Raw genomic sequence first — 25,821 nt, 5'->3', positions numbered from 1 at the left:
AATCTCACCCCCCCTCGCCCCTCCCCGCTGTCTCGACTCCCCCTCGGTTCCACTTCCTCATCCGTAGGTCTGTCATTGTGTTGGGGGGCAGGAACAATGGCTGCTCTCAGGGGCCTCACTGCTTGCCCTCTGATGGAGGCAGAAAGGTCCGACGCCAAGCGGTGGCGAAACGGGGCTGGGCTCTGGCCACCCATGTGACCTGGAGGAGCCGTGTGATTGGAGTAGGCCCCGGTCGTCGTTCGATCCCGCGCTGCTCCCGCTCCCGTGGGTTACTCGACCCCGGTTACTCGTGGTGTTTCAGACAGACCACCTGTTAGTCTCGGCCTCCCAAATCGGAATATCGGCCCAAACGCTGGGAACACCTGGAGAATGTGTGTGTGTGTGTGGGGGGGGGGGGGTGTAGGCCTTAGCTTCCGACATTTGTTCTCAGGACGGGCACACAGTACGGACGGCTCGGGGCCAATGGACGATGACTCAGGCTGCAGGGCGGGGGGGCATGGCAGCCCCTTGGCGGCACCTTCCTGTCTACCTCCAGCGCCCCAGACGCTGTGCCGCTTCACAACAGCCCTGAAAAACTCGCCCGAGTATTTTTCCAGCCGGGCAATTTTATTTGTGTTTGATCTAAAGCTGAGCGGCTTCTTTGAAGGACGGCCGACTCCGGCAATTCATTAATGGAAGTTTATATATAAATCAGCAGGTTTTGCTTTAATCGGCTGGCCTTTGGCTTGAAACGCTCGCCCTAACAGTGGGCCAAAGAAACAGGATGCAGTTTACGGTTATTAAAGTGCCTGTTATTAACATATCGCTTCCTCTCGGAGATCGAAAACCCAGTCTATTGTTTGAAGCAATTAGCACGCCAGCTTACCAGGCTCTTAGCGATGCCTATTGAATAGGCTGTTATTTTAAAAGCTTTTAGTGGGATTTTTCTGATATGTTTCAGCCACAAACCGGGAGATTAATGGTAGATGTCCTGAAATCGATGCTTCGGAGAAAATGGAGTGTGTCCAACAGTAAAAACGTCAATTGAGATCCAGATGGGTGCGTCAGGTTCTCGATACAGCCGGAGCTGCTGTCGATGGGTACTACAGGGTTTGGGGGGGGGTACAATTTGCTCTGTCCTCAAGTGACCCCCCCGGCCCCCCAAGGCCACTGTGTTCCCACGTTGGGATGGCTGTGAGTTAAGGTTTACTCATGGTGCTGTGTCAGAACTTGCCCCCCCCCCCAGTCCTGCCTCCCTCCAGATGAGGCACCAAGGTCACAATTAGCTCTCTTCTCTCGCTTCCAAGAGTCACTGTAATGAAGCAGTGATGAGAGTGACTCATGCTGGTCTTCCGCTGAATCATCAGTGTCTTTGGGGAGACCTTGAATTCAGTGAGGGTGGGGGTGTGAACCTAATTATCCCCCTAATTATCCCCAAGCCCCACATCATTATACCTGTCGACACCCCCCCAGGCCAGTGATTATATCATTTGAGGCCTTTTCTGGTAGCAACATTTGCTTTCTTATTTTGGTATCTAACAGTCTGATAACACTTATTTCTTTCTCTTCCTTGAAGCATGTTATTTAAACGGCAGAACCCACAGCAGCCTCTAACCTCTAACCCCACCTCTTCTCTCACAGAGTGCAGCACCCACAGCAGCCTCTAACCTCTAACCCCACCTCTTCTCTCACAGAGTGCAGCACCCACAGCAGCCTCTAACCTCTAACCCCGCCTCTTCTCTCACAGAGTGCAGCACCCACAGCAGCCTCTAACCCCGCCTCTTCTCTCACAGAGTGCAGCACCCACAGCAGCCTCTAACCCCGCCTCCTCTCTCACAGAGTGCAGCACCCACAGCAGCCTCTAACCTCTAACCCCGCCTCTTCTCTCACAGAGTGCAGAACTCACAGCAGCCTCTAACCCCACCTCCTCTCTCACAGAGTGCAGCACCCACAGCAGCCTCTAACCTCTAATCTCGCCTCCTCTCTCACAGAGTGCAGCACCCACAGCAGCCTCTATCCCCACCACCTCTCACAGAGTGCAGCACTCACAGCAGCCTCTAACCCCGCCTCTTCTCTCACAGAGTGCAGCACCCACAGCAGCCTCTAACCCCGCCTCTTCTCTCACAGAGTGCAGCACCCACAGCAGCCTCTAACCCCGCCTCCTCTCTCACAGAGTGCAGCACCCACAGCAGCCTCTAACCCCGCCTCCTCTCTCACAGAGTGCAGCACCCACAGCAGCCTCTAACCCCGCCTCCTGTCTCTTTTTGCTTTCACAGAGGGCCTGGGATAGGAACCTCTGGGCAGCCCCTCGGCGAATCCAACGCATGAACGTCTTCGTCCTGTGGATTGCCAATCTGCTGGAATGGCTGCTACAGTTCTTGAGGCAAAGATGATTGGAGGATTGCTGACTGCCTCCCCACTTAACCCACCCAGCCTCACCCCCCCCAGAACCCAGCAGACACGTAGCACTCCTGTACTTTGTAAATATGTAAATACAAAGATCAATTTTTGAGGAGGACACCTGAATTTCTTCCTATCATGTTTTGCCGTTACTTGGACTGACTGTTTTTTTCTTGGAGACCAAGGACAATTGTACTCTTTCAAACTGCTTGGATGGATGCAGCTGCAGGAATACTTTTAGACAGGGGAGGAGGTCCACCACCCTGGTCTGACAGCTCTGCCAGGACAGGAAGCTGTCACCAAGGAAACCAGGGCTGCTGTTGGACTGAGGGCTTTCCCTGGGATATGCCTACCCCCGCACCCCCCCCCTCCCCCCCCCCAGCCTTTACTGTAAATACCCCTCTGCTCTGTTTAAAGCCTCCTCTCTGTTCTCACTATCTTTCCAGCGTTGCCTTCCTTCATTTCTTCTTTCCATCTATTTATTTTTCATTTTGTATTTAATGTTCTTGTACTCTAAGTGTTTTTTTTTTCTTTTGTTTAAAGTGGTATTTATCAGTAAGTCAGTCGTTCAACCATTAACACCAATTCTACAAATACTGTTATGCTGCCCGGAATCAAACCAGTCCTTGCCGTCGCGATGAATCCGACATTTTCGCACACGGAGATTACGATACACATCTCTGCCTCAGTAAGTGTCCTGTTAACGCGAAGACATTAATATAGGATCCCAGTCGCATGCAAAAATGTAACCTTTTGGTCGTCATTGACCTGGTTGTCAGTGAGGCTGTTCTGGTTCCAAGTGCCTCGGTCCCCAGTCCAACGTGCAGAAGGTACTTAGAAGATGGAGCCAAGAGCTTCTGCTCGGCTCAGGGGTCACATTTCACGTTTTAGATGCTGCTCCAGGGTACACATCCACAGATCCGCCATCTACCTCCGAATACGTCAGACTTGTGACTTTGGTTTTAAAGAAACATTCAGTGTTTTGTTCTTGTTTTTAATATTTCTCCCTTCATGGGAAAAGTGTGCGTTTACCCCGCGATGAGGTGGACGACAGCTCTTCTAAGAACTGGCTCGTCCTTCAGAGGGACGTCTCACCCATCCCTGTGCATGTCGCAGTACCTGGGTGTGGAGTACAGATGCCCCAGGTGCGGTAAAACCACTCGGACATCGACTGGATGGCGTGAGAATCCTCTTCAATATAACAGTGTTACATTTCGGTGTTGATAATCAATTACAATAACGGGAGGAATGAGCATGGAAATTAAATCATGGCATGTGTTGGCTTTACGTGCCTGCAGTGGAAGGCATTGCTTTTGGATGACCTTCTTCAATTAGAGTCATGTTGAAATTAAATGCCTTGGTTGGCTAGTAGCCTATTGGAAGCCGAAAATCTAGGGGAGGGGGGCATATTATTCATCAAGAGTGGGGGTGACAAATGGTGACAGGAGCTGGAGGACTCAGACTTGTTGGTTCCTTGTGGTTAAACGTATGATGGTCGTGATCCCTGCCTCCGGCGAGCAGCAGCCGTCCGGCGAGCAGCAGCCGTCCGGCGAGCAGCAGCCGTCCGGCGAGCAGCACTCGACTGTCCCGGCCGTGGCTCACGCCCCCGTGCCATGCTGAGTTCCCGCCCAGCCCTCTGTTTTGGAGTGTCGTGATATGCGGCTAGCTACTGCTTCTTCCCTGTTACTGTGGTTACCCTGCGGATCCTCCCGTTCAGGCTAAAGGTTTGCTGGCAGATTGTTACTGTTACTTGCAGATAGGGATGTCAGCATAGTTTTGATGTGGTTTTAATGTGGTTTCGTTGATGAATTTTAACATTAGCAGATGACTGTAACAATCATGGGACCTGGGCTTATCGCTCTGAATGACAGCCATCAGCACCTAAAACCCATCCATCTGACCGTCAATGAATCGTCTCAGGTTTTAGGAGTGACCCCCAGCGACACACTAGTGGGGGTTTGTTCCAATGAAACATACAAAGTATTAGCTAGCTGGGAAAGTGCCGATGCCTCTAGTCCATCAGGCCAAGTTGCCTTGCTGTGATATTGGGATCCACTTACTTTCAAGGAGGACAGCAGAGCTTGGGCTACTGGCCCCTCCCCTCGGTGTGCTTAGAATGTTGTGATTGATGGAAACAAAGAAATGACGAAGCAGCATTTTGCTGCCTCAAATACAATTTTCGAAAGGTCATCTAATGGAAAAAAAAAACACAGACAACCATTGGATTGGGGCAGACCAACACCTCGTCGCTCATGACAGGCAAATCATCACATCGGTTTTTATGGTAATATGTTATCGAAGGGTAAGACATCAATTACTTCATGCCGACGTGCCCCCCCCCCCCCCCAGCCTGGCAGCGAGCAGGACCACACACACATGCATTGATTACTGTGTTATTCAACTTGTTCAGTAGCCCTGAACATTTGCAAAACGCTGATTTTATACCACTTTACAGGACCCAGTACAACTGTAGCAAAAACTTTTTTTATCATGTTTTTTATTTTGCACTGAAACTAATGTAAGAATAGTGCAATACTGCTGTAAATACCTGCATTTGATTTTGTATGTTCTACTAAAAATAAAAATAAACTAAAGCGGTTGTCTTGTATTACCTGAGAGAACTTGAGGTTACAGGCAGGATCTGAGCTGTGGTGTGTTTTCCCGGTAAAAATTGATGAATCATTGCCAATAACATTTGGGAATTAAAATTGGTTTTAGATCCTCCCTCTAAAAAATATCCATGAAGTGGCTGGGCCAAAGAACTGGCCGGGGTAGTACATTCGTCTGCATGGTGTCAGCGTCTGTAAGCTCAGGACTGGCCGGGGTAGTGCATTCGTCTGCATGGTGTCAGCGTCTGTAAGCTCAGGACTGGCCGGGGTAGTGCATTCGTCTGCATGGTGTCAGCGTCTGTAAGCTCAGGATTGGCCGGGGTAGCGCATTCGTCTGCATGGTGTCAGTGTCTGTAAGCTCAGGATTGGCCGGGGTTGCGCATTCGTCTGCATGGTGTCAGTGTCTGTAAGCTCAGGACTGGCCGGGGTAGCGCATTCGTCTGCATGGTGTCAGTGTCTGTAAGCTCAGGACTGGCCGGGGTAGTGCATTCGTCTGCATGGTGTCAGCGTCTGTAAGCTCAGGATTGGCCAGGGTAGCATTCGTCTGCATGGTGTCAGTGTCTGTAAGCTCAGGACTGGCCGGGGTAGTGCATTCGTCTGCATGGTGTCAGTGTCTGTAAGCTCAGGACTGGCCGGGGTAGCGCATTTGTCTGCATGGTGTCAGTGTCTGTAAGCTCAGGACTGGCCGGGGTTGCGCATTCGTCTGCATGGTGTCAGTGTCTGTAAGCTCAGGACTGGCCAGGGTAGCGCATTCGTCTGCATGGTGTCAGTGTCTAAGCTCAGGACTGGCCGGGGTAGCGCATTCGTCTGCATGGTGTCAGCGTCTGTAAGCTCAGGATTGGCCGGGGTAGCGCATTCGTCTGCATGGTGTCAGCGTCTGTAAGCTCAGGATTGGCCGGGGTTGCGCATTCGTCTGCATGGTGTCAGTGTCTGTAAGCTCAGGACTGGCCGGGGTAGCGCATTCGTCTGCATGGTGTCAGTGTCTGTAAGCTCAGGACTGGCCGGGGTAGTGCATTCGTCTGCATGGTGTCAGCGTCTGTAAGCTCAGGATTGGCCAGGGTAGCATTCGTCTGCATGGTGTCAGTGTCTGTAAGCTCAGGACTGGCCGGGGTAGTGCATTCGTCTGCATGGTGTCAGTGTCTGTAAGCTCAGGACTGGCCGGGGTAGCGCATTCGTCTGCATGGTGTCAGTGTCTGTAAGCTCAGGACTGGCCGGGGTTGCGCATTCGTCTGCATGGTGTCAGTGTCTAAGCTCAGGATTGGCCGGGGTAGCGCATTCGTCTGCATGGTGTCAGTGTCTAAGCTCAGGACTGGCCGGGGTAGCGCATTCGTCTGCATGGTGTCAGCGTCTGTAAGCTCAGGATTGGCCGGGGTAGTGCATTCGTCTGCATGGTGTCAGTGTCTGTAAGCTCAGGACTGGCCGGGGTAGCGCATTCGTCTGCATGGTGTCAGTGTCTGTAAGCTCAGGACTGGCCAGTCTTTGCCAGCAATGGTGGATCCCCGCGTTCTGTCATGAGCGTGTGCAAGCCCGCGTGGAGCACGTGAAATCCGGGGCATTCCAGACCTGGGTGCAAACATCACCAGATTATGACGTATTACTCATCGCTCCGGTCTCTGCTCACGGCTTATCAAGGTGACCTCGCAGATGCATGAGTACACGCTGCTGTTTTTCTCTGTAGGTGCAGGGTGAATTCCAGAACACGTGAGGTTTGAACATTCCGGTTCCTTCTGGACTGCCGAAGGCATTTTCGCTTTTCCTTTCATTAGTTTTACTCAAAACGTAAACGCGACAGGAAAAGCACGTATGCATGTTAACTGCAGACGTTCACGTGGACAGCACACCTGCACTGAATCTGTAGCCCGTTCCGGGGCCGATAAACAGTAACTAGTTCCTGAAAATCAACTGTGACGGGATTTATAGGCTTCAGTTCCAACTACACTAAACAAAAAATGATGACACAGGATGAGCGTGTGCATTTGAGCCCCCAGCCCTCGGAGAGCGATGACTACAGACATGGTGACGGGATGGCACCTCCTTCACCCCCCCTTCTGCCTCAGTAATGATGCCCCCCCTGACCCCCTCTACAACGCCCGAGCAGCACGCGTTATGAGGCACAAAGCCAACTGGTCCAAACCACGGGAGAGAAAAGAAAAACAGTAAATAAATCATTTGAAGTCCACAAACCATGACGTCACCCCTGCTGAGAACAGGCATGGGAAGCTAAATATTCAACATGATTTCAGATTGTGTACAGTGTCCTCTGTGGCATTCATTAGCCTCATTCTTAGCCCCTTTGCTAACTCCTTCGCTAGAACCTTCATTACACTCTTCATTAGCTCCTTTGCTAGCTCCTTCGCTAGAACCTTCATTACACTCTTCATTAGCTCCTTTGCTAGCTCCTTCGCTAGAACCTTCATTACACTCTTCATTAGCTCCTTTGCTAGCTCCTTCGCTAGAACCTTCATTACACTCTTCATTAGCTCCTTTGCTAGCTCCTTCGCTAGCGCCTTCATCAGCTTCTTTGTCAGGCTGTTCGTTGGTCTCAGCCTCCCAGTTACACAGCCCCTCCTGTTTCACTGCCCACATGATTGGTTTCCAGCCAGCCTTTACAGTCAGACAGAGGCCAAATTTTCAAACCCTGTGGGCGACCAGGGACGGGCCTGGGTGGGGGGGGGGGGGTTGGTGGTGGCTAGGTCTAGCACAGCTCTCAGAGCATCTCAATCATCCAGGCCACCCAGGGTGTGTCCAAAATCAGAACGAGATGCTGGAGGTTTTTACCACACGGGACCATTTAATGACCATCTGCTGAGTGGGATTTTCTCTGGGTCTCACCCCCCCCCCCCCCCCCAGAGATCATTCGGGAAGAATGTTGGTCCGGCTGCGTCTCGCAGGGGTCTTCCTGCCCGGCGATGCTAGGAATCGGCATAGTCCCTGTGGCTCCGATCCCGAAAAGAGACAGAGAGACAGTCACAACAAACGGCAAACGCTTCCTCAGAAGGCGTCTGGAGGCACCAAACATGCACCGATGTTATTGTCCTTGTTTGGCCAAACAGAAAGGAGCATTACTGTAACAAACGGCTCTTTGATTAATTGTTTAATGAATGTTCAGAATGACACTAATTACTGATTACCGGTTTTTTTTTCCCATTTCCCCGTCTCACAAATTTAAGGCCCCAATTTCATCACAGACCAACCTCAGTATTATTTAAAGGAAGTCAGCTCAGTTTTCTAAAAGCGCACAGAGCGGATGCGGCGGTTCCTGGGTTCCTAGATGTCTCCATGGCAAGGGGCAGACTTGAGTGGCATCATGCTTCCTGGCCACGTTCCCGCCGCACGGACACCGCGCTTCCCGGCTGAGGATGCTCAGCATGCTTTCATCTTGCGGTTTCGTGATTACCGCACCGGGGCTCTGGGCTGGAGGAGGGATGTTCAGGATGCTGTGGTGATAGACCCCCCCCAAGACGGTGACTAACAGGCTTAACCATGGCTGACACGTTTCCTCGAGGCCCCTTACATGCCGTTATTTCCTGCTGGGGGGGGGGGTCAGTCACATGACACTAGGCAGGGCCGGTCCTGCTCCCCCCAGCAGACCAGCTGCACCTTCAGAACCATTTGCTCTCTCCACTGTGTACACAATCCCCGTATCTGAGCCGGAGATGTGGTCCCATAGGAAAACGATCCGGAAGCTAGAAACATCAGGAGAGCGGAGGATGGAGAAGCCATGATGGGCTGATATGATGATGATGATGATGATGATGATGATGATGATGATGATGATGATTATTAGAATATTTCGCATAATTTGCACACTCTTGTGTTGTCTGTGTCACTGGACTGATATTTACGTGAATTGGAAATATGTGTATTCTGTCACATTATAAATATATATATATAAAAAGTCTATTTTCATGAGTTACATGTCTTGTGGCACGAGAGCAACGCCTGAGAAATGGGGATATAAAGCGATTCTTGCATGTCATTCGTTATTATAGCTTCACTCTCCTCCTATAGGTCACCAAATATTGCTTATTTTCATAATGAATAAGCAATTCATGGTTATGTCGCCAAATGCAGTCCCCCCCCCCCCCCCCCCACGAGACGTTATTGTCCTCATTGTGTATCCAGGTCCCAGCTGGGACATTTCGCTTGTTATTTGCCATTTTCAACCTCGAGTTAGATTACATGGTTACTGAAGTATATACATTTTGTTTAACTGTCAATAAAAATAGAGTGAGATAAAATTTTAGGGTGAAAATGACCCCTTGGGAATCATAGGCACTTTTAGACGGCTGAGGAGCAGACAGCGAGCAGCTTTTCACTGCTGTTGTTAGCCCAGGCGCTGGGAGCCTCCATTGTCCTGTTTATGCAATTAATATGGCAGCCTGCTTTGACATCTGATTCTGCATTCTCTCTCTCTCTCTCTCTCTCTCTCTCTCACTCTCTCACTCTCTCAGAAAGCTACCAATCTAAATTTGTTACTCCTAAGGGCCCTGAAAGATCCCTTTTCAAGAGGTTATTACTTTATGAAGTTACTTTATAAAATGTGTCTATACATTCCAGTGTTCAGGCGTGTTGTGTAGATGGGCCTTTGTCTGCATGTGGAGCCTGGTGCCTGGTTTGTTCACGTCAGTCGTACACGATGGTCCACATGCCAGCTTGCTGACATTGCATCATGTTTGCATCAACGCGACCAGAATGTGACCTTCCAATCTTAGGCCGAACGAGGGTGTGGAGAGGGGCCGGAGCAGACGCTGGGGTGACCCTCCCCCTGTCAGCTGGACTCTATCACAACTGTTTTAGAGCTTGTAAACACATCATGGGGTCAAGGGAGGGCATCTACAATGCCACACAAACAATGGCGACAAGCTGCGAGAAATGGAAAAAAAAACAAAAAGCTTTAGATCTTACAGACAATGCGACCCTGAGCCGATCTGACCGAGCCGGACAAGAGGCATCGTATCATAACATCGATGGCACAGCAACCGAGTCGGATTAGACAATATTATCAAACACTCATTTATGGTTGCAGCAGTCTGTTAGTGATTTAGCTAGAAATTACCGCTGAGTGGTTTAACACACCCCAGATAATGTGAAGCTGCAGCGTATGGAGAAGTATGTATAGGGAGATGCCAGTAAACTTGGTGTGACATGAAAAGGCAGCTCATTAACTGCTGTGGTTAGTGGAACAGCTGACCGCAGAGGTCTGAACAAAACAGTCACCACGGCTTAAAAGCCAGCTGTGTCTTTGCTCCTTGGAGCAAAAAAAAAACATTCTGCGACTGCCGATTTGAGAATGCTACCGTTTATGTAAACAAGATTCATTAAAGAGGAATCCCTTTAACAAGTGACTGGGGTGTGTTGGCTTTCATAGGACTCCAAGTCCCATCACCATATTTTCATTCCAGCTCCCATGACAATAATGGCAGACATAGTGCAAAGTCATCTGGGAATTGTAGTCTGGGACCTGTCACTGGCCTGGTCGGCTAAACAAGTGGCGTACGGTGGCCTGCAGTGGACTGGCAGCCGTTCTGCGCCGATGGCACTGTGCTACGTGGGTGGGGAATGAGTCAAAAACGGCTTCCGCTGTGCGTTTCGGTGGCCAACACTTTCCTTTCTACTGTGTCGCTACTTTCACCCAGCCCTTGTCTTTTGCAGTGGACACTGATATTAACATCCATTACCCCGGGGATCTGAGCCTGGCGTTGAGCGGATGGCGCTGCATTCGTCGCAGCCAAGGCCAAATGGGGAGAAGCCAAGACCTCCATCTAGAACATTCTGTTCACTCTGCCGTCGACGGTAACATGCAAGGAAGGTTCAGACAGAAGAATGAATAGACCTTCGGGACGTCAGTGCGACCTGCCTCCCATCTTCAGGTTTTATTTAACTTGGATCCTCTCTCTTCTAGCAGAAATTTTCCATTCAGTTGCGGCAGGTTTTGAAGAAGCTCAACAAAACCCACCCGCCCTCCCGGCGGCACTTTGGTCCTGTCAGAGACACATGGAGAAGAGCATCTCCTGCCCCCAGCCACGTGAAATCGGAGGCTTTACACCTTTACATTCGTCCCCATGCTGTTAGTAGCACAGAAGGTGCTCTGGATCTTCTTAGACTCACCGTCTCACAGCTTTGCTGTACCTCTCCTGCGAAACTTGGTTCACCTACACACTTCCTCCAGGTAGCGTGCCTCTGCCTGCGCTGTCTGGCAGCCCCCAATGCCGAAGGAAAAAAGAAATTCGCTTGTGGCAAAGAGAGGTACTTCTTGTACGATTTCCCAGCGACGCCCCCGAGGGGACCTAACCGGACACATCGCACAAGGGAAAAGTTGTCTGATTATCTAATAATGACTACAAACATTCAAAATAAGAGGAAGTGATAAACAGCATCTTCTTTCCAAGAAAAATGTCACTACAAAGGTTTAATATCGGGTGACTGGCAGCACGGCGACTCAGAAAGGCTTCCTCCTTCAATGGTGACGCATCGTTCAGGTGGCGGACGCTCTCGCCGGACAAGCCCTGCCCGCTGGTGGCGGTTTCTAAGACCAGGGCGACCAACCCGCAAATGCTGAAGTTACTTTACTGTCTGGCAGGATTCCCAGCGCTCAGTGTAAGCAGCACGGACCTGCCTGGGACTCACGCTGACTCACTGAGTCACCTGCCTCAAATAACCAGCCAGTCGCTGGGCTGTTTATTAGCTGAGTAGAGCAACGCAAATGGCCCCACCAGGACTACAAACTGGTGGGGTCTGGGTGATCTACAGGTATGAGTGACCACAGCTCAGTAATACAGAGTATCAATAGCCAGCTGAGGGGGGGGGCGCTGTGTGGGTCAGTGGGTTTGGATGCATGCTGTGCCTCTATTTGCAGTGTGACTAGTTCAAACCCCAGAATTGGCAGTGTGATGTCACCGTTGGGCCCTTAGTGAGGCCCTTACTGTCACCGTTGGGCCCTTGGCGAGGCCCTTACTGTCATCGTTGGGCCCTTGGCGGGGCCCTTGGCGAAGCCCTTAATGTCACCGTTGGATCATTGGCGAGGCCCTTACCGTCATCGTTGGGCCCTTGGCGGGGCCCTTAACGTTACTGTTGGGTCATTGGCGAGGCCTTTAACGTCACCCGCTGGGCCCTTGGCGAGGCCCTTAACGTTACCGTTGGGTCATTGGCGAGGCCTTTAACGTCACCGCTGGGCCCTTGGCGAGGCCCTTAACATTACTGTTGGGCCCTTGGCGGGGCCCTTGGCGAAGCCCTTAACGTCACCGTTGGGTCATTGGCGAGGCCTTTAACGTCACCGCTGGTCCCTTGGCGAGGCCCTTAACATTACTGTTAGGCCCTTGGCGGGGCCCTTGGCGAAGCCCTTAACGTCACCGTTGGGCCCTTGGCGAGGCCCTTAACGTCACCATTGGGCCCTTGGTGAGGCCCTTAATGTCACCGCTGGGCCCTTGGCGAGGCCTTTAACGTCACCGCTGGGCCCTTGGCGAGGCCCTTAACGTCACCATTGGGTCATTGGCGAGGCCCTTGGCGAAGCCCTTAACGTCACCGTTGGGTCATTGGCGAGGCCCTTACCGTCACCGTGGGGCCCTTGGCGGGGCCCTTAACATTACTGTTGGGCCCTTGGCGGGGCCCTTGGCAAGGCCCTTAACGTCACCGTTGGGCCCTTGGCGGGGCCCTTAACCTCAACTGTTTCCTGCTTTCTCATTAAATTTATGTTTCTTTGGATATAAGCATCGGCTAAATAAATACACTTTGTAGGGCAATTTAAAGTGTCATTTGGTGAGTTGGGGATGGGGGGGTGTTGGAGAGCTCAGGGGGAAGGGTTGGGGGGCGGGGCCCTTGCACAGGCTTTGACCTGTGCGTTTTATTTATTTGCTCTGCCCTCTTATGCCTCAGCTCCTCATTTTCATAGAGGCCCCCCCCCCCCGCTCCGTGCTGAGTCTTTGTTGAGTGAAACCTTTTGATCTGCCACTCAAAACCGCCACTTTATTAACTGCCAACTCCTATTTAGTGATTGATTGAGGGGCAATTTGTTTCTGCCACAAAACAACCATCCCACAATGCACCACAAGTGGCGTAGGGAGCATGGAGCTGACTCACGGCCTGCTCCTTAAACCTGGAGTCCTACTGCCACCCTCCCCAGCCAGAGTGCCGGCGTGCCGCACCCTTCAGTGAGATACCGAATGAATTCTGTAAACAATCTCCGGCTGTAAACACGCACGTCATTTCTGGACAAGCGTGACCTGGCGAGCGGTGAGCTGGAGACACGTCGTCGCTCATCGGCGAGATCGGTGACTCAGCCAGAGTGCCATTAAGATGCGGCGACAGGAATGAGGGATACACAAACCACATGCTTAGTGACCCCCCCCGAAGACTAGGCTTTGGGTTTTATTGCCTTCCTTGTTTGTGTGTTTGTGCGTGCGTTTGTGTGTGCGTGCGTTTGTGTGTGCGTGCGTTTGTGTGTGCGTGCGTTTGTGTGTGCGTGCGTTTGTGTGTGCGTGCGTTTGTGTGTGTGTGCGCGCAGGGCATTCTCTGTTTTTCGCCTGTTTCCAGGAAGGACGGCGCAAACTTCAGCTCGAGTCTCTGGGTTCTCTTGAATCTGACAGACTCCTCTATGCAATGAGTGTCACTTCTACTGTCAGCCTGGTGAGCAAAAGAATATATAAACAAGCCTGAATTTGCAGACATCTGCTTCCTTAAAAGAAACGGAGATGTTACCAGTGAAATTACAGGGCTCTCGGAGCTAAAACAGGACGCAATTTCGTTGCTTTATTTGAATATGGTTTAATCAGAGAATAATATCTGCCATGACATTATTTCGTTCTCCTCCTTAGCATCGGCAGATGATTGGTGGATTCACGTGTCTGTGATAACAGCTGAAAAACGCATCAGCCTGCGCGGATTATTGAACTTCGCTGGGTAATTACTATCTGAACGAGCGGTGTAATGCTCGCACACGTCAGAGCGAGGCCGTCCAGCCACACCTGCGGGGGCCGTGAAGACACAAGCAGCACAGCAAAAGACCTTGTTCTTCCGGTCCTGTTGACAATGTCCGACCGGTGGGGACAGGCAATCACGCCAATCTGGCCTCGGGGGAGGGCGGGGCCCAGCACCCTACATCTGAACCGTGTCAGCTCCCCCCCGCGACCCTGAGGGGTGACAGCACGTCAGTGGCGTTCCTGGTACTTTCCTGATTGTGAGTCAGCGGCACAGTCCTCTTAACCCTTTCAGTGCCAAGTAGCAAAAGTCCCAAACCTTTAAAGGCAGGTTACTGGGCGGGACAGCAGCATGTGACCTGCTCTGGAAAGTGAAAGGTGTCATTAGCACAGAGCTACAGAGCCCTGGCTGTGCATGATTATCTGCCGCCGCTTCCGCCTCTGCTGTTCTTGTTCCCAAGAGGAGCTAAGAGACAGCAAAACACACTCTGGGGCATTTGGCTGTCACAGGCTTAGCGCCACCTCCCCCGAAATGTGGGAAGAAGCGGGATCTTCTTTCAGGAGCAGGTAGGAATCAGCACGTGGGCTGATCTATCGCAGTCAGAGTCACCGGCGCCACCCCAGACTGCGTCACATAACTCGCTGGGCCAGTTCTGTGTCACAGCTCGTTTTTTTTAGGAGAGTATAAAACCCAACTGTGGGGGGTGAGGCTCAGTCTGGAAACTTCTATGAGGCGACGTGCAGTGATCCAGCAGCATGTGGCATGTTTTCCGGGTGCTGACCCCTGCTCCGGCTGTGCTGGGGGGGCATGCAGTTTTCTTCTGATCACAAGTAGGGGGACAAAGTAGGGGTGTAGTGGAGGGGTAAATGCACGTAATTGCTGTTTATAAACCTTGCTAATTACAAGACAGTGTTCAACTGGTAAATGTCGTTTTACCATCATTTACCACATTAGCCTACAACACACCACACTGACCCTTTCAACAAACTGGCACATGTCCCTCCCTGTCCCTCTCCCCCTGACTCCCCCTCCCTCTCACCCTTGTCTTCCCTCTCTTTTCCCCTCCCTCACTCTTCCCTGTCCCTCACCCCCTCCCTCTCTCTCCTCCTCCCCCCACCTCCTTTCCCCTTCTCCCTTCCTGTCCCCTTCTCACCTTTGTCTTCCCTCTCCCCCTCCCTCTCCTACTCCCCCTTCCTGCTTCATTCCTCAACAACGCAGCCAGTGCTTACAAGCAATCAGTGACAGGTTCTGCACTGTGCACGCAGAGCAATGGACATCAGACAGCATTTCGCAAGAATCACAAGAAGCCACAGATGGAGGGAAAAAATGGTAAACAAGTGATTCTTTATTTTTCTGTTAATAAGTTAACAATAGCTACTGTAGCAGATTTATGTTGTATGCAATGAAGTTCATGGGTTAATAGACATAAAAATAAATAGGCAGCCTATCTGAAGCAGTGTAAATGTTTTCCCGTTTGTGTCAGACACTCTGAATGCAGTTTATGTACGGAGAAGGAAGCAAACAAACAGGGATAGTGACAGGAGGGGCTGGAGATGGGAGGGGCTGGAGATGGGAGGGGCTGGAGATGAGAGGAGCTGGAGATGGGAGAGGCTGGAGAGAGGAGCAGCTGAAGATGGGAGAAGCTGGAGATGGGAGGAGCTGGAGATGAGAGGAGCTGGAGATGGGAGAGGCTGGAGAGAGGAGCAGCTGAAGATGGGAGAAGCTGGAGATGGGAGGGGCTAGAGAGGGGAGGGGCTGGAGATGGGAGAAGCTGGAGATGGGAGGGGCTGGAGATGGGAGGAGCTGGAGATGGGAAGAGCTGGAGATGGGAGGGGCTGGAGATGAGAGGAGCTGGAGATGGGAGGGGCTGGAGAGAGGAGCAGCTGGAGATGGGAGAAGCTGGAGATGGGAGGGGCTGGAGAAGGGAGGAGCTGGAGATGGGAGGGGCTGGAGATGGGAGGGGCGGAAATGGTAGGAACTAGAGATGGGAGGGGCTGGAGATGGGAGGGGCTGGAGATGGGAGGGGCTGGAAAATGGAGGTCCTGGAGATGGGAGGGGCTGGAAATGGTAGGAACTAGAGAAGGGAGGGGCTGGAGATGGGAGGGGCTGGAGATGGGAGGGGCTGGAGACTGAGTGGTGTTATGAGGCACCATGAAAGGTTCATGGTGGATCACACAGCATGTCAGCCTACGTGACAGCATTTAAACGGAGCCAGAGAACAGCTCTATCTACCCGTAAATCAGCATGTGCCCCCATCCATAACCATCCATATCCAAATATCAGCATGTTGGCCCATGGGTCCCACATAGATGTTAGATTGGTAGTTTTTTAACTCGGGTCTGTAAAGCGGGCAGGACTGATTCCCGTCACATCTGTCCTCTATGGTACTTTTTTGTGGCTGGATGTGTCACTCGGTTCTGTGAAGGGTGTCACATGACCCTTCCCCTCTCACGGAGTTCCCCAATTTCGCTTTCCAATTTGTATTCTCTTTCATTATGGTTCTTTTTTTTTATTGTGACCAAACCCAGGCCAGATATTTCAAGGTTTAACAGTTGATGGAACTGAAAACACCATGCTGACATGGATTTTCAATTATGACTGGTTTTTGAAATTCATTATATTTGGTCAGGAGCAATTCATATCATAAAGCCTTGATTCATGTGCTGCAGCGGGAAATGAAAGTAAATATTTAAAGCATTTACAGTCCATCCCACCTCACTGATAGACAGCAGTGAAATCATTGTATTTCCTGCCTTATTTTAAACAGGAGCAGGTTGATATCACAGAAGCGACACAGTTCAAAGGTCATTGGATGAGAGCAGTCAGAAAACGTCTTGGAGCACCGCTGCCGATTCACCGCCGGTCCGTTTCTCAGATCCTTTTCATATAAAAAGCTAAAGGTCGAGTGTGGGGGGAAGGGTTACCCAGAGGGTTTTTTACACAAATGTCACTGTTCTTAAAATATATTTGACTTTACACATGTGAGAGGCTCCTGCAATGAGGGAACCTACGTTTATAAATAATTGGACTGATCGAAAATAGCTCCGTGCCTTATTCCTGTACACGCTGGGCCGAAACCCGGATCCACAGGGCAGCGTGTACGGCGAGGGACCTCCCTGGGTCCAGGAGACCCCTGACAACTTCCAGACAGATGGGGCCCATTGCTCGAGGCCCGGGGTCCACCTTGGCAGAGCTGGCAGTCCCCATAGAGAGTCTATTCAGCCATCTTGATTGTTTACATCAACACAGGCCCCAAGAGCAGCACTGGCATCCCGAAAGCCATGGAAAGGAAAAGCACGGCAGGGCGGCAAGCAGAGCGGGAGGCAGAGCAGGCGGCAGAGCGGGAGGCAGAGCGGGAGGCAGAGCAGGCGGCCGAGCAGGCGGCCAAGCAGGAGGCAGAGCGGGAGGCAGAGCAGGTGGCAGAGCGGGAGGCAGAGCAGCAGGCAGAGCGGGAGGCAGAGCGGGAGGCAGAGCGGCAGGCAGAGCAGGCGGCAGAGTGGGAGGCAGAGCAGGAGGCAGGGAGGCAGGGCAGGTGGCAGAGTGGGAGGCAGAGCAGGAGGCAGGGAGGCAGAGCAGGCGGCAGAGCGGGAGGCAGGGAGGCAGAGCGGTAGGCAGAGCAGGCGGCAGAGTGGGAGGCAGAGCAGGAGGCAGGGAGGCAGAGCAGGCGGCAGTGCAGGAGGCAGAGCGGCAGACAGGGAGGCAGCGTGGCAGGCGGAGCAGCAGGCGGAGCGGGAGGCAGAGTGGGAGGCAGAGCAGGAGGCAGGGAGGCAGAGCAGGCGGCAGTGCAGGAGGCAGAGCGGCAGACAGGGAGGCAGCGTGGCAGGCGGAGCAGCAGGCGGAGCAGGAGGGAGAGTGGGAGGCAGAGCGGTAGGCAGGGCGGGAGGGAGAGTGGGAGGCAGAGCAGGAGGCAGAGCGGCAGACAGGGAGGCAGCGTGGCAGGCGGAGCAGCAGGCGGAGCGGGAGGCAGAGTGGAAGGCAGAGTGGAACACTCATGTTTGTTTATAACCACTGCAGCTTCAGTGTTAAATTTTGATATCAGATTTTAAAGAAAGAGACTCAGGGATTTTTAATCTATAAACACCTCATCAGAAACAGCTGCGGTGGCTAATATGCAGTTAATGAGTCAGAGAAGATGATGGTTGAAGGCCATGGTTGCGGCGAGCATGCCGGGCGTGTCCCCGGTGGCTGTGAGGCGCTAGCACACACACACGCAGACACACACACACACACACACACACACACACATGCATGACATGAGCAGGAGGCGTGGAGGCAGATGTCTGGCCCCACGAGCGATGACTATATTGCCTATGAATAAGAACACGGGGGGGGGCAGCGGAAGAAAGGGTGGGGCTTAAACTGTCGTCGTGTTCAGTGGAGCAAGACCGACACCGGCCCATAGCAGCGTATGAGGTTAGAGCAGCCAATTCAACAGAACACAGAGAACCATTAATATCATCGGCAGCTAAAACGGCCCCTCCCAGAGAGGATACCACACTGACTGGGCTCCTGTCGGCAAACGCTGTTTATCGAAAGCGGCGGCGGCGCCAACACAAACAGATGGACGCCGCCAGCGGAAAAGGCCGAGGGCCAGTGGGCGGGGCCCGGTTTGGACGTGACACCATCGATGAGATGTGGGGGGTCTGGACCACGTTACTGAATGAGACATGTGACTTAATTATCGAGTTTTTTCGGGTTTATCAGCATCACACTCAGACCGATTCACGCCCTCCTCTCACCTTAGCGACTTTTTAAGGAGTTTGGGGAGAGACTGACCCACAAAACAGCCCCCATTTCAACCCCTGAATGTCAAGTCGGTTATTGTCATGCCGTTCACATGCCGGTACACAATGGCATGGAATAAGGCCCCCCCAGGACCGCGGCGTGACATACAGACAGTGAATGACGGGGGGAGGGTTTTCACGGGACTTACAGTGCAAAACACAAGACAGCGTAAAATGGGGGGGGGCTGGACACAAGGTGGATATGGTGACTAAAAACGAACAATAAATAGATGAATAATAAATTAATGCTAATTGCTGCCAGTTTATTTGCGCTCCTCCTTTTTTCCAAGTCGACATCATGGTAATTACTGCATTAATGAAGTAATTCTGCACAACAAGCAGTGACGTGTGGCAGTAATGAAAGAGAGGTGGGAATATAGATGGTTACTCAGAGCGAACCACGAGACTGATGACAGATTCCTGCTTTCTGGGGGAGAATGTGAGGAGGTAGAGCTAGCAGCGAAACGGGCGGCACGCGTGTCCGTTCACGACAGGCACAGAGGCGGTTTTCCCCTGCGTCTGACAGCAAAAACACCTCCGGCTAGATGCTGCCGGTGTAGGGAAAGCTGGGGGATTTCTGGGAAGGGGTTAAACCTGGAGCTGCCGTTCGGATCCGCTGACTCACTGGGGCTTTTGATTCTGGGGTCTCGAAAAAGCTCCCCCCATCCAGCCCACGACTCCAGGTGTTGTAACCACGTTCCAGCCGCACCGCGTACATTGGGGGGTAAAGGGCCTGTTTCTGCTTCCGGCTCGGCGATTCCCGATCGCTATTGCCAGCGTTTAACAAGGGAGCACAGCGGTCATGGTGCATCAGGGAACAGAGCGGGTCCACCCCCCGCCTCAAAGGATGGTATGTGGTTTAGCAGGTCAGGATGCCGTGTCTGTGACTGGAAGGTTGCTGGGTTCAAATCCCAAGGTCTGCAAAAGTAGCTTCACCATTGGGTCCCTGATCCTCAGTTGCTCTAAGGGCTGTTGGGCCCTCTTTTCTCCAAAAACATATATATGTGTGTCTCTCCTGGACAAATAAAAATGTATCATTTTATCATGTATTTCCCATGAGCCTGGAATGGAGTGCAATGATTTTTTTTTTTTGAGTTACGACTGGAAACACTGCCTAGGGTAGCTGGAAGCACTGACCGCAGGAAGCCTGCAGGAGGCAGTACTGAGGCAGCCAGCCCAGACAGCCCTACCTTCCCCCCAGGACTGACACAACAGTTAGTATCTGGTGTGGCCACGTGACAAAGCTCTTGCTCGGCCACCAAGCAACAGCTACCTGCTGAACTGCCTGATGATTACAAATCACTACATAGGGGACATTTTTAAACTGGGGACACCCTTGTGCATTACACAATGAATAGCTACATGTGTTTTAATATTCAAATAAATAAATAAAAATTTATAAATATTATTATTAATGAATCATGACATAAAATAATTCATTCTGACAAGTTGAGTGAAGGATCTTCATAAACTAGCACAATCTCCCCAACAATTATTTCTCTAGACTCCATGGCATTTTCAATTTTTTCTAGTGAAGACACTAGTCATCTGTGAACCATGTCACCACAGCACCGCGTAACCAGGCAATATATTGCGCAAAAACCTGCGTCAAGAGAGGGCTGCAGAAAGAGGGGCACTTATGGTGAATCAGGCCCAGCGCCACATCATGCATTGCAAAAGGTCTCTGATTGACACTAATACTGATCCCTGCGCAAAAATACCTTCCCCTCACGTCTAAACACTTCTCATACGGTGGAGGGGTGGTGGTGGCAGGAGACACCTATTACTAAGCAGCAGTCACGCATTTCCTTCTCGGACTTCTGTTGTACTGGCATTTTTGCTCATTTAGAGCACGGCAGGTGCGACACAGGCTCGTTCCACCAGGGATCACAGTTACTTGTTTTCTTACAGCGTGACACCGAGGCGAAGAATGCACTCAAGAATGCGCCATTTTACAGCGATGTGGGGCAAACGATCACAAACTGCCACACTAGGTGATGGTACCCTTCGTGACATTTCGTTGTTTATGTCGAGGTGCCACGCCCTGCCTGCCCGTGACAGGCTGAACACAAACCATGTGACTCCCGCCCGTTCTGGTCACAGAAGGCAGGACTATGAAATGCTATAATGCTACTGCAGTCAAGCAGAAATAAAAATATCTGAGGGGGGATTGGACACTTTCCAGAGAGAAGAGCGAGTTGTTCCCCGAGGGGATCCTTGACTCCGCTCACAGATAAGGGCCCTGTTGCCTGGGCCAGAGCGATAACTGGGGTGGCCTGAGTTTCACCTAGCCAGTTGCCACTGACCCAACCTCACCCCCCTCACCCCCCCCACCCTGAGCACAGCATGGTCCCACCTGATAGAGCCTGCTACACATAATTCTTATTGGGGGCTAGGGGGGGCATGCGAGGAGGTGTGGGCGTGTTACCAAGTCACAACACGAGGAGTATGTCGGAAAGCCGCTTTTGGGGGAGTGGGGGGGTAGCTGTGGCTGGGGGGCCCACCCTCTTCCAACCACAGGTGTGCAATCTGGGGTGTATTAAGCCTTTTAAGTAAGGTGACCTAAAAGGAAGACGATGGTGTGGAAATAAAACTGTGGTTTTCAGGCAGTCTGCTGCAGGGCTGATAGAGAAGCTTCAGGAAGGCGAACACAGTAACAGGGGCATTCGAGCTCGGAGTCAAATTTTAAAGGGGCCATACTTAGAAAATTAAACACAAAATGAAAGCTATTATGTAGCGAAACACAGAGACCTGTTCCACGATGAAGCACGGTCAACGGCATGGAATGGAGCTCCATGTTAGGGGCAACACAACTTAATAATTTAAATACAAAGACTATTAATTGGAGGGGTGGTGGGGGGGGGGGGGTAAATGAATCCAAGTTAAATATTGGGGGGTACATGTCCTCCCCTTTTCCCAAGCCCTGAACCACAGCACATGTCCCATACACACACATATGACAATAACAGCCTAAGTAAAGGGGACACAGGCCACGCAGTTCAGCTCGCAAACTGACCCACCCACACGCTTCCAGAGTGCAGCCACACCTGGGCTTAAGTACCCAAACAATCCCCCGATAATCAGCGCTAATCACTGACGCCTGCACACCTGCGGGCGGCTGTTCTGGAGCACTGCTGCTCCCCCCCCCCCCCCATACTGGTTTTAGAACCATGATTGTTAAGACAGCTGAAGGGAAAATCATTAATACTAAATTCATAATACTGGTGCCGAGTTTAATGCAGACTTTAAGCACTTAGAAATGCGGCAAGTCACTCTAAATTAACGAGTCAGCCAGGTAGAGCAGTAATTAGCACGCTCAATTAGTACGGTTAGGTTAATTTGTAAATCAGAAGGTTCCAGAAGGTGGAGGGCACATGACAGCAGAGGGGGGTAACGAGGCAGGTGCAGGTCCCGGAAGGTGTAAAAAACACGGCGCTGAAAGCATGCAATATATTTTTTTAAATAGCCGCAAACTAATAAAGAACATGACATTGCGTGAAAATTGGTCTGTAAATCACATGCTTATTTTATTTCTTTATGTTATTGTATTTGGTTAACAGGGGAGCTGCCAGATCCACGCAAATAGGTGGTGGAATGTAGCCAGTCAACCACAGAGAGGCCTTGGAATGTGTCCCGGCAGGATCCAGCACAAATCGAGTGCTGCTTACAGCCTCTGCCTCACACCACAATCTCTATATTATGCTAGAAACCTGAGAAGTTTTGGAATGATACTGCAGACCTGGGTGCCCCTAGAACATCAACCACCCCCCCCCCCCCAGCTAGCTAGCATTTTGGTATCTGCGCTCATCCACCCCAATGCAACCCACTGAGTGGGATGTCCAACAAGTATGACTTTAAATGGCCGATGGGGTTTAGATCAAATGGTTAGATGGACTTTAGAGATGAGTAATCAGCCTTTTACACTCCCACACTCCCAACATGGGTTAGCGACCAGCACGAGGTGCTACGTGTGAACGGGCCAATGACACCCCAGACGCTCATGCAACACGCTTCCGATCTCCTGGTGACATGGGGACGCTCTGCTGCGTTCTGGGGCCTGAATCATGAAGCAAGATCCGTGGTTTAGCTAGTTACCTTGTCGGATTTAAGGTTCACCACCTTAAACAGAATTTATCTTAGTTCATTTACATACAGCCCAGACCACCTTAAATCCTACTTAGCCAACAAATCTCACTTCGTGATACAGGCCCCTGGTCACCGAGAGCAGAAGAATCGTTCTCCAGATGCTCTGAAATCCTCAGTTCCAAAGTTAAAGAGAAGTGCATCTAGTATTACAGTCTCCAGAACCTCAAAGCCACATCTGAGCTCAGTTCTGGAAAGCCTGGAAGAGAGGAAATTGCCTGAGATGTACACTATCCCACGTACTGTTTCAAATCCTTAATCCCATTTTTACAGAGTCAATACGGTAATGATAACAGCAACATTCAGGCTTTGCAGCTCATATATACTCACTCACTAGTTCTGCCTAAAAGATCACAGTGTATTAACATAGTGGCCTAACCCTCCACTGCTCAAGCCAAGTCAACTCAAGTCAAATTCAGTCAAATGGGCTTTATTGTCATACAATCCATGTACACAGAGGTATGAAATAACATTCTGCTAGAAGCCTGGTGTGGCGAACAGACAGCGAGTGACAAAATGAGGGATTCATGGTCATTCAAAAAGCGTAAAAACACAGGATGGTACAAGACAAGGGGGGCTGGACTTCAGTAGCTGAGTGTGTTGCCGACAGTAATAACGTACCAGCACAGAACAGTAAGGATACACACAGAAAAGGCTTTCGAAAGGGTTAGGCAGTCAAAGGGAATGTTTAAAGCGACTTGTCTGTGTAGTAAGTGCACTTCTGGACGGAGCAAAAACCCCAAATAGCTTTAAAACATACACAAATTAAGAGTCACACAATAAGAACTAGTGAAAATTAATTTTATTCCGCAAAAAGTTACAGATACCCTGCTGGACGGCTAGATGAACAGCGCTTCCGTACCCAAAGCTCTCCTGGGGGGCACCTCAGCCATTCCGTGTGCTTATTAAATTTCACCACCTGCTCACTTAATTAACTTTATTAGATTAAAAAAGTTCTAGTGGTTAATTCAAAGACCACACGTCTGCTTTGGGCGGCGGCTGCAAGCAGGGGGGTGATTTTAGTGGCTGACACAGCGTGGTAATCATACCATCACGGTTTTACGCCAACAGGAAGATCATTTAAACATCGTTTTCTTTGGCTGCTTAAGACCTCTGTACAATAAACAATAAAGTGACCAATGCCAGTATGTGTGCGTGGGCTGGGGGGGCTATTTTTAGGTTCAGGTAGGTGGGAAGGGGTGCAGCAAGATGCTGACTCACTAGCTGAGTCACTTCTGCCTGGTGGGAACGTTTCCCAGTGGTGTCTCTGAGATCTCCACCAGTCCTCCAGAAGCAGGTGAACAATGATCTTCTTTCATTCACGGGTGGATACTGAGAAAGCTGGAGCGCTGGGGGTGGGGGGGTGGACGACTGCCTGGGGGCACCTGCATAAAGGTAACCGGCTCACGGTGCAGGGAAAACACCGTGGCAAGCGACGGCTAGTGCACACACCGCTGTGATCCCGCTGCCCTGCAGCCGCAGCCTGAGCATGGAGCACGGAAGCTTCCAGATCATGCATCTGGGGAGCAGCTTTGATGCAAATATAGGTTTGCTGTGTTCAGCATAACTGGGCTGTTGTGAAAAGGCAATATTAGCGTATTTTGCTAGAGAAATGGTTTAAACTGTAATGTTAATATGTGTATCTGTTTTGAACTAAAAACAAATGCGGCTTTAGGATCATCAGTTATGCCATTTTCCACTGATGCAATAATAAATAATAATAATAATAAGAAGAAGAAGAAGGAGAAGAAGGAGAAGAAGAAGGAGGAGAAGAAGGAGAAGAAGGACGACCCTAAATCAACTTTGCTTTGAAATGGACTGTGAATACCGACTATACTGTACTGTATTTTACAGACGGTAGAGCCTGAAATCATTAAAATTCACTCTGAAATAATTCTATCGGCAATTTTTGTTATTTCCACAGAATCTCACTAACCTTGTGCTTCTGGAAAACAGCCCTATGGGAATCTCCCAGAACTTATACTGGTGAGAACAAATCAGAGAGGCTTTCTTTACAGAGCCGAGAGCCCATTCAGCAGTGACAATCAGCCCGTCGCTGGGGTTATTGTATAAGTAGGTGCTGACAGCTCGCTCTTCCCACAGTGAAGGAGTGCTTAATCCTCTGCACCGGTGATGTAAGCGATGGTCATTCCTACTGCTGAAGTCACTTCCTGTTGACCGATCCCTGCGACGTTCGCCCTCTAGAATGTTCCATGGCTATTATTTTGGCTCCATCCTCTCCACAGCTCCCTCGGGGGCAACCTGCGTACAAGGACAACACCAATCAGTATGCCACGCTGCCCCCCCAGTCCTGGTCATGACAGTGGATGAATCGGGGAAGGAAGTTGCCCCATGCCCCATCTCCCCCCCCCCCCCCCGATCTGGTAACAAAAGCAGACTTAGCGGTCCCAAGGCCGAGGTGGACTTTGACTCACATCTCCATAGCTGGACTCACTCTACCCACCAAAACCTTTTTATAACCTTTAGGTTATTTTTATTAGTACCACATAGGAAGAATTATTGATCAATTTTGATCACAATATCATTCTTATCCACAATTTCTTCACTTGCATACAACTTTTCTTTACAAAATACACAACTGTTTGACTTTGGGTTGACCAAAGAGACGTGCAGGCTTATTCAGACTCCAGTCGGGGCCTGCTGGCTATTTCTTGCTGCTCTGAATGATATTTAATGCCTATGAGAATTTCACTAGTTATCAACGGTGTCATGAAGCCACATCCCACACAGAAATACACAAAACCCTTCAGTGACAAAAGACGCTAACAAATGTCAGGCTGTGGAGTTCGATCGACCTGCAAAAGGCGAAGGTGACGAGCTTCCAGGGCCACAGGGGGCAGGTGGGGGTAGGTGGGGGCAGGTGGGGGTAGGTGGGGGTAGGTGGGGGTAGACCCTGGACAGGATGCCAGAACTCAGACAGTCCCTTATATGGAACAGAAACGTGATGAGTCTGTGCTTCAGCAGTGATT

General features: G+C 50.9%; 1 protein-coding gene and 2 long non-coding RNA genes across 8 annotated transcripts in view; 1 reads left to right on the top strand and 2 right to left on the bottom strand.

Moving 5' to 3' along the window:
* The window catches only part of bcl2l11 (BCL2 like 11), a 35,524-nt gene extending 12,433 nt beyond the window's left edge, over window positions 1-23,091 (top strand). The window contains exons 4-5 of one of the 4 annotated variants that reach the window (XR_007396797.1): window positions 10,644-15,233; window positions 22,249-23,091. Coding sequence is in view for 2 of the 4 variants with exons in the window: in XM_049007192.1 (XP_048863149.1) it covers window positions 2,256-2,372 (117 nt within the window). In the remaining 2 variants the exon portion in view is untranslated. Of the gene's footprint in view, window positions 1-2,255; window positions 4,974-10,643; window positions 15,475-16,671; window positions 16,794-22,248 lie in introns of those variants that run through there. The other 3 variants (XR_007396796.1, XM_049007193.1, XM_049007192.1) reach the window with 3 other exon arrangements.
* On the bottom strand, window positions 1,468-2,245 carry LOC125738337 (uncharacterized). 2 transcript variants are annotated; one of them, XR_007396800.1, is made up of 3 exons: window positions 2,042-2,245; window positions 1,701-1,845; window positions 1,468-1,594 (listed from the first exon to the last, which is right to left on the bottom strand). It is a non-coding gene; the product is annotated as an uncharacterized LOC125738337 (long non-coding RNA). The 2 variants fall into 2 exon arrangements; XR_007396801.1 differs by having other exon boundaries at window positions 2,134-2,237.
* A 154-nt stretch (window positions 23,092-23,245) lies between the features above and the next one.
* The window catches only part of LOC125738336 (uncharacterized), a 40,177-nt gene continuing 37,601 nt past the window's right edge, over window positions 23,246-25,821 (bottom strand). For both annotated transcript variants that reach the window (XR_007396799.1, XR_007396798.1), the window contains one exon: window positions 23,246-25,093. This is a non-coding gene — a long non-coding RNA (uncharacterized LOC125738336). The remainder of the gene's footprint in view (window positions 25,094-25,821) is intronic.

Source organism: Brienomyrus brachyistius, chromosome 3, assembly GCF_023856365.1.
Source record: "Brienomyrus brachyistius isolate T26 chromosome 3, BBRACH_0.4, whole genome shotgun sequence".
In the NCBI taxonomy this organism is placed as follows: Eukaryota; Metazoa; Chordata; class Actinopteri; order Osteoglossiformes; family Mormyridae; genus Brienomyrus; species Brienomyrus brachyistius.
Note: the sequence above shows the minus strand (reverse complement) of the source record. Positions and strands in the feature narration are given on the sequence as shown.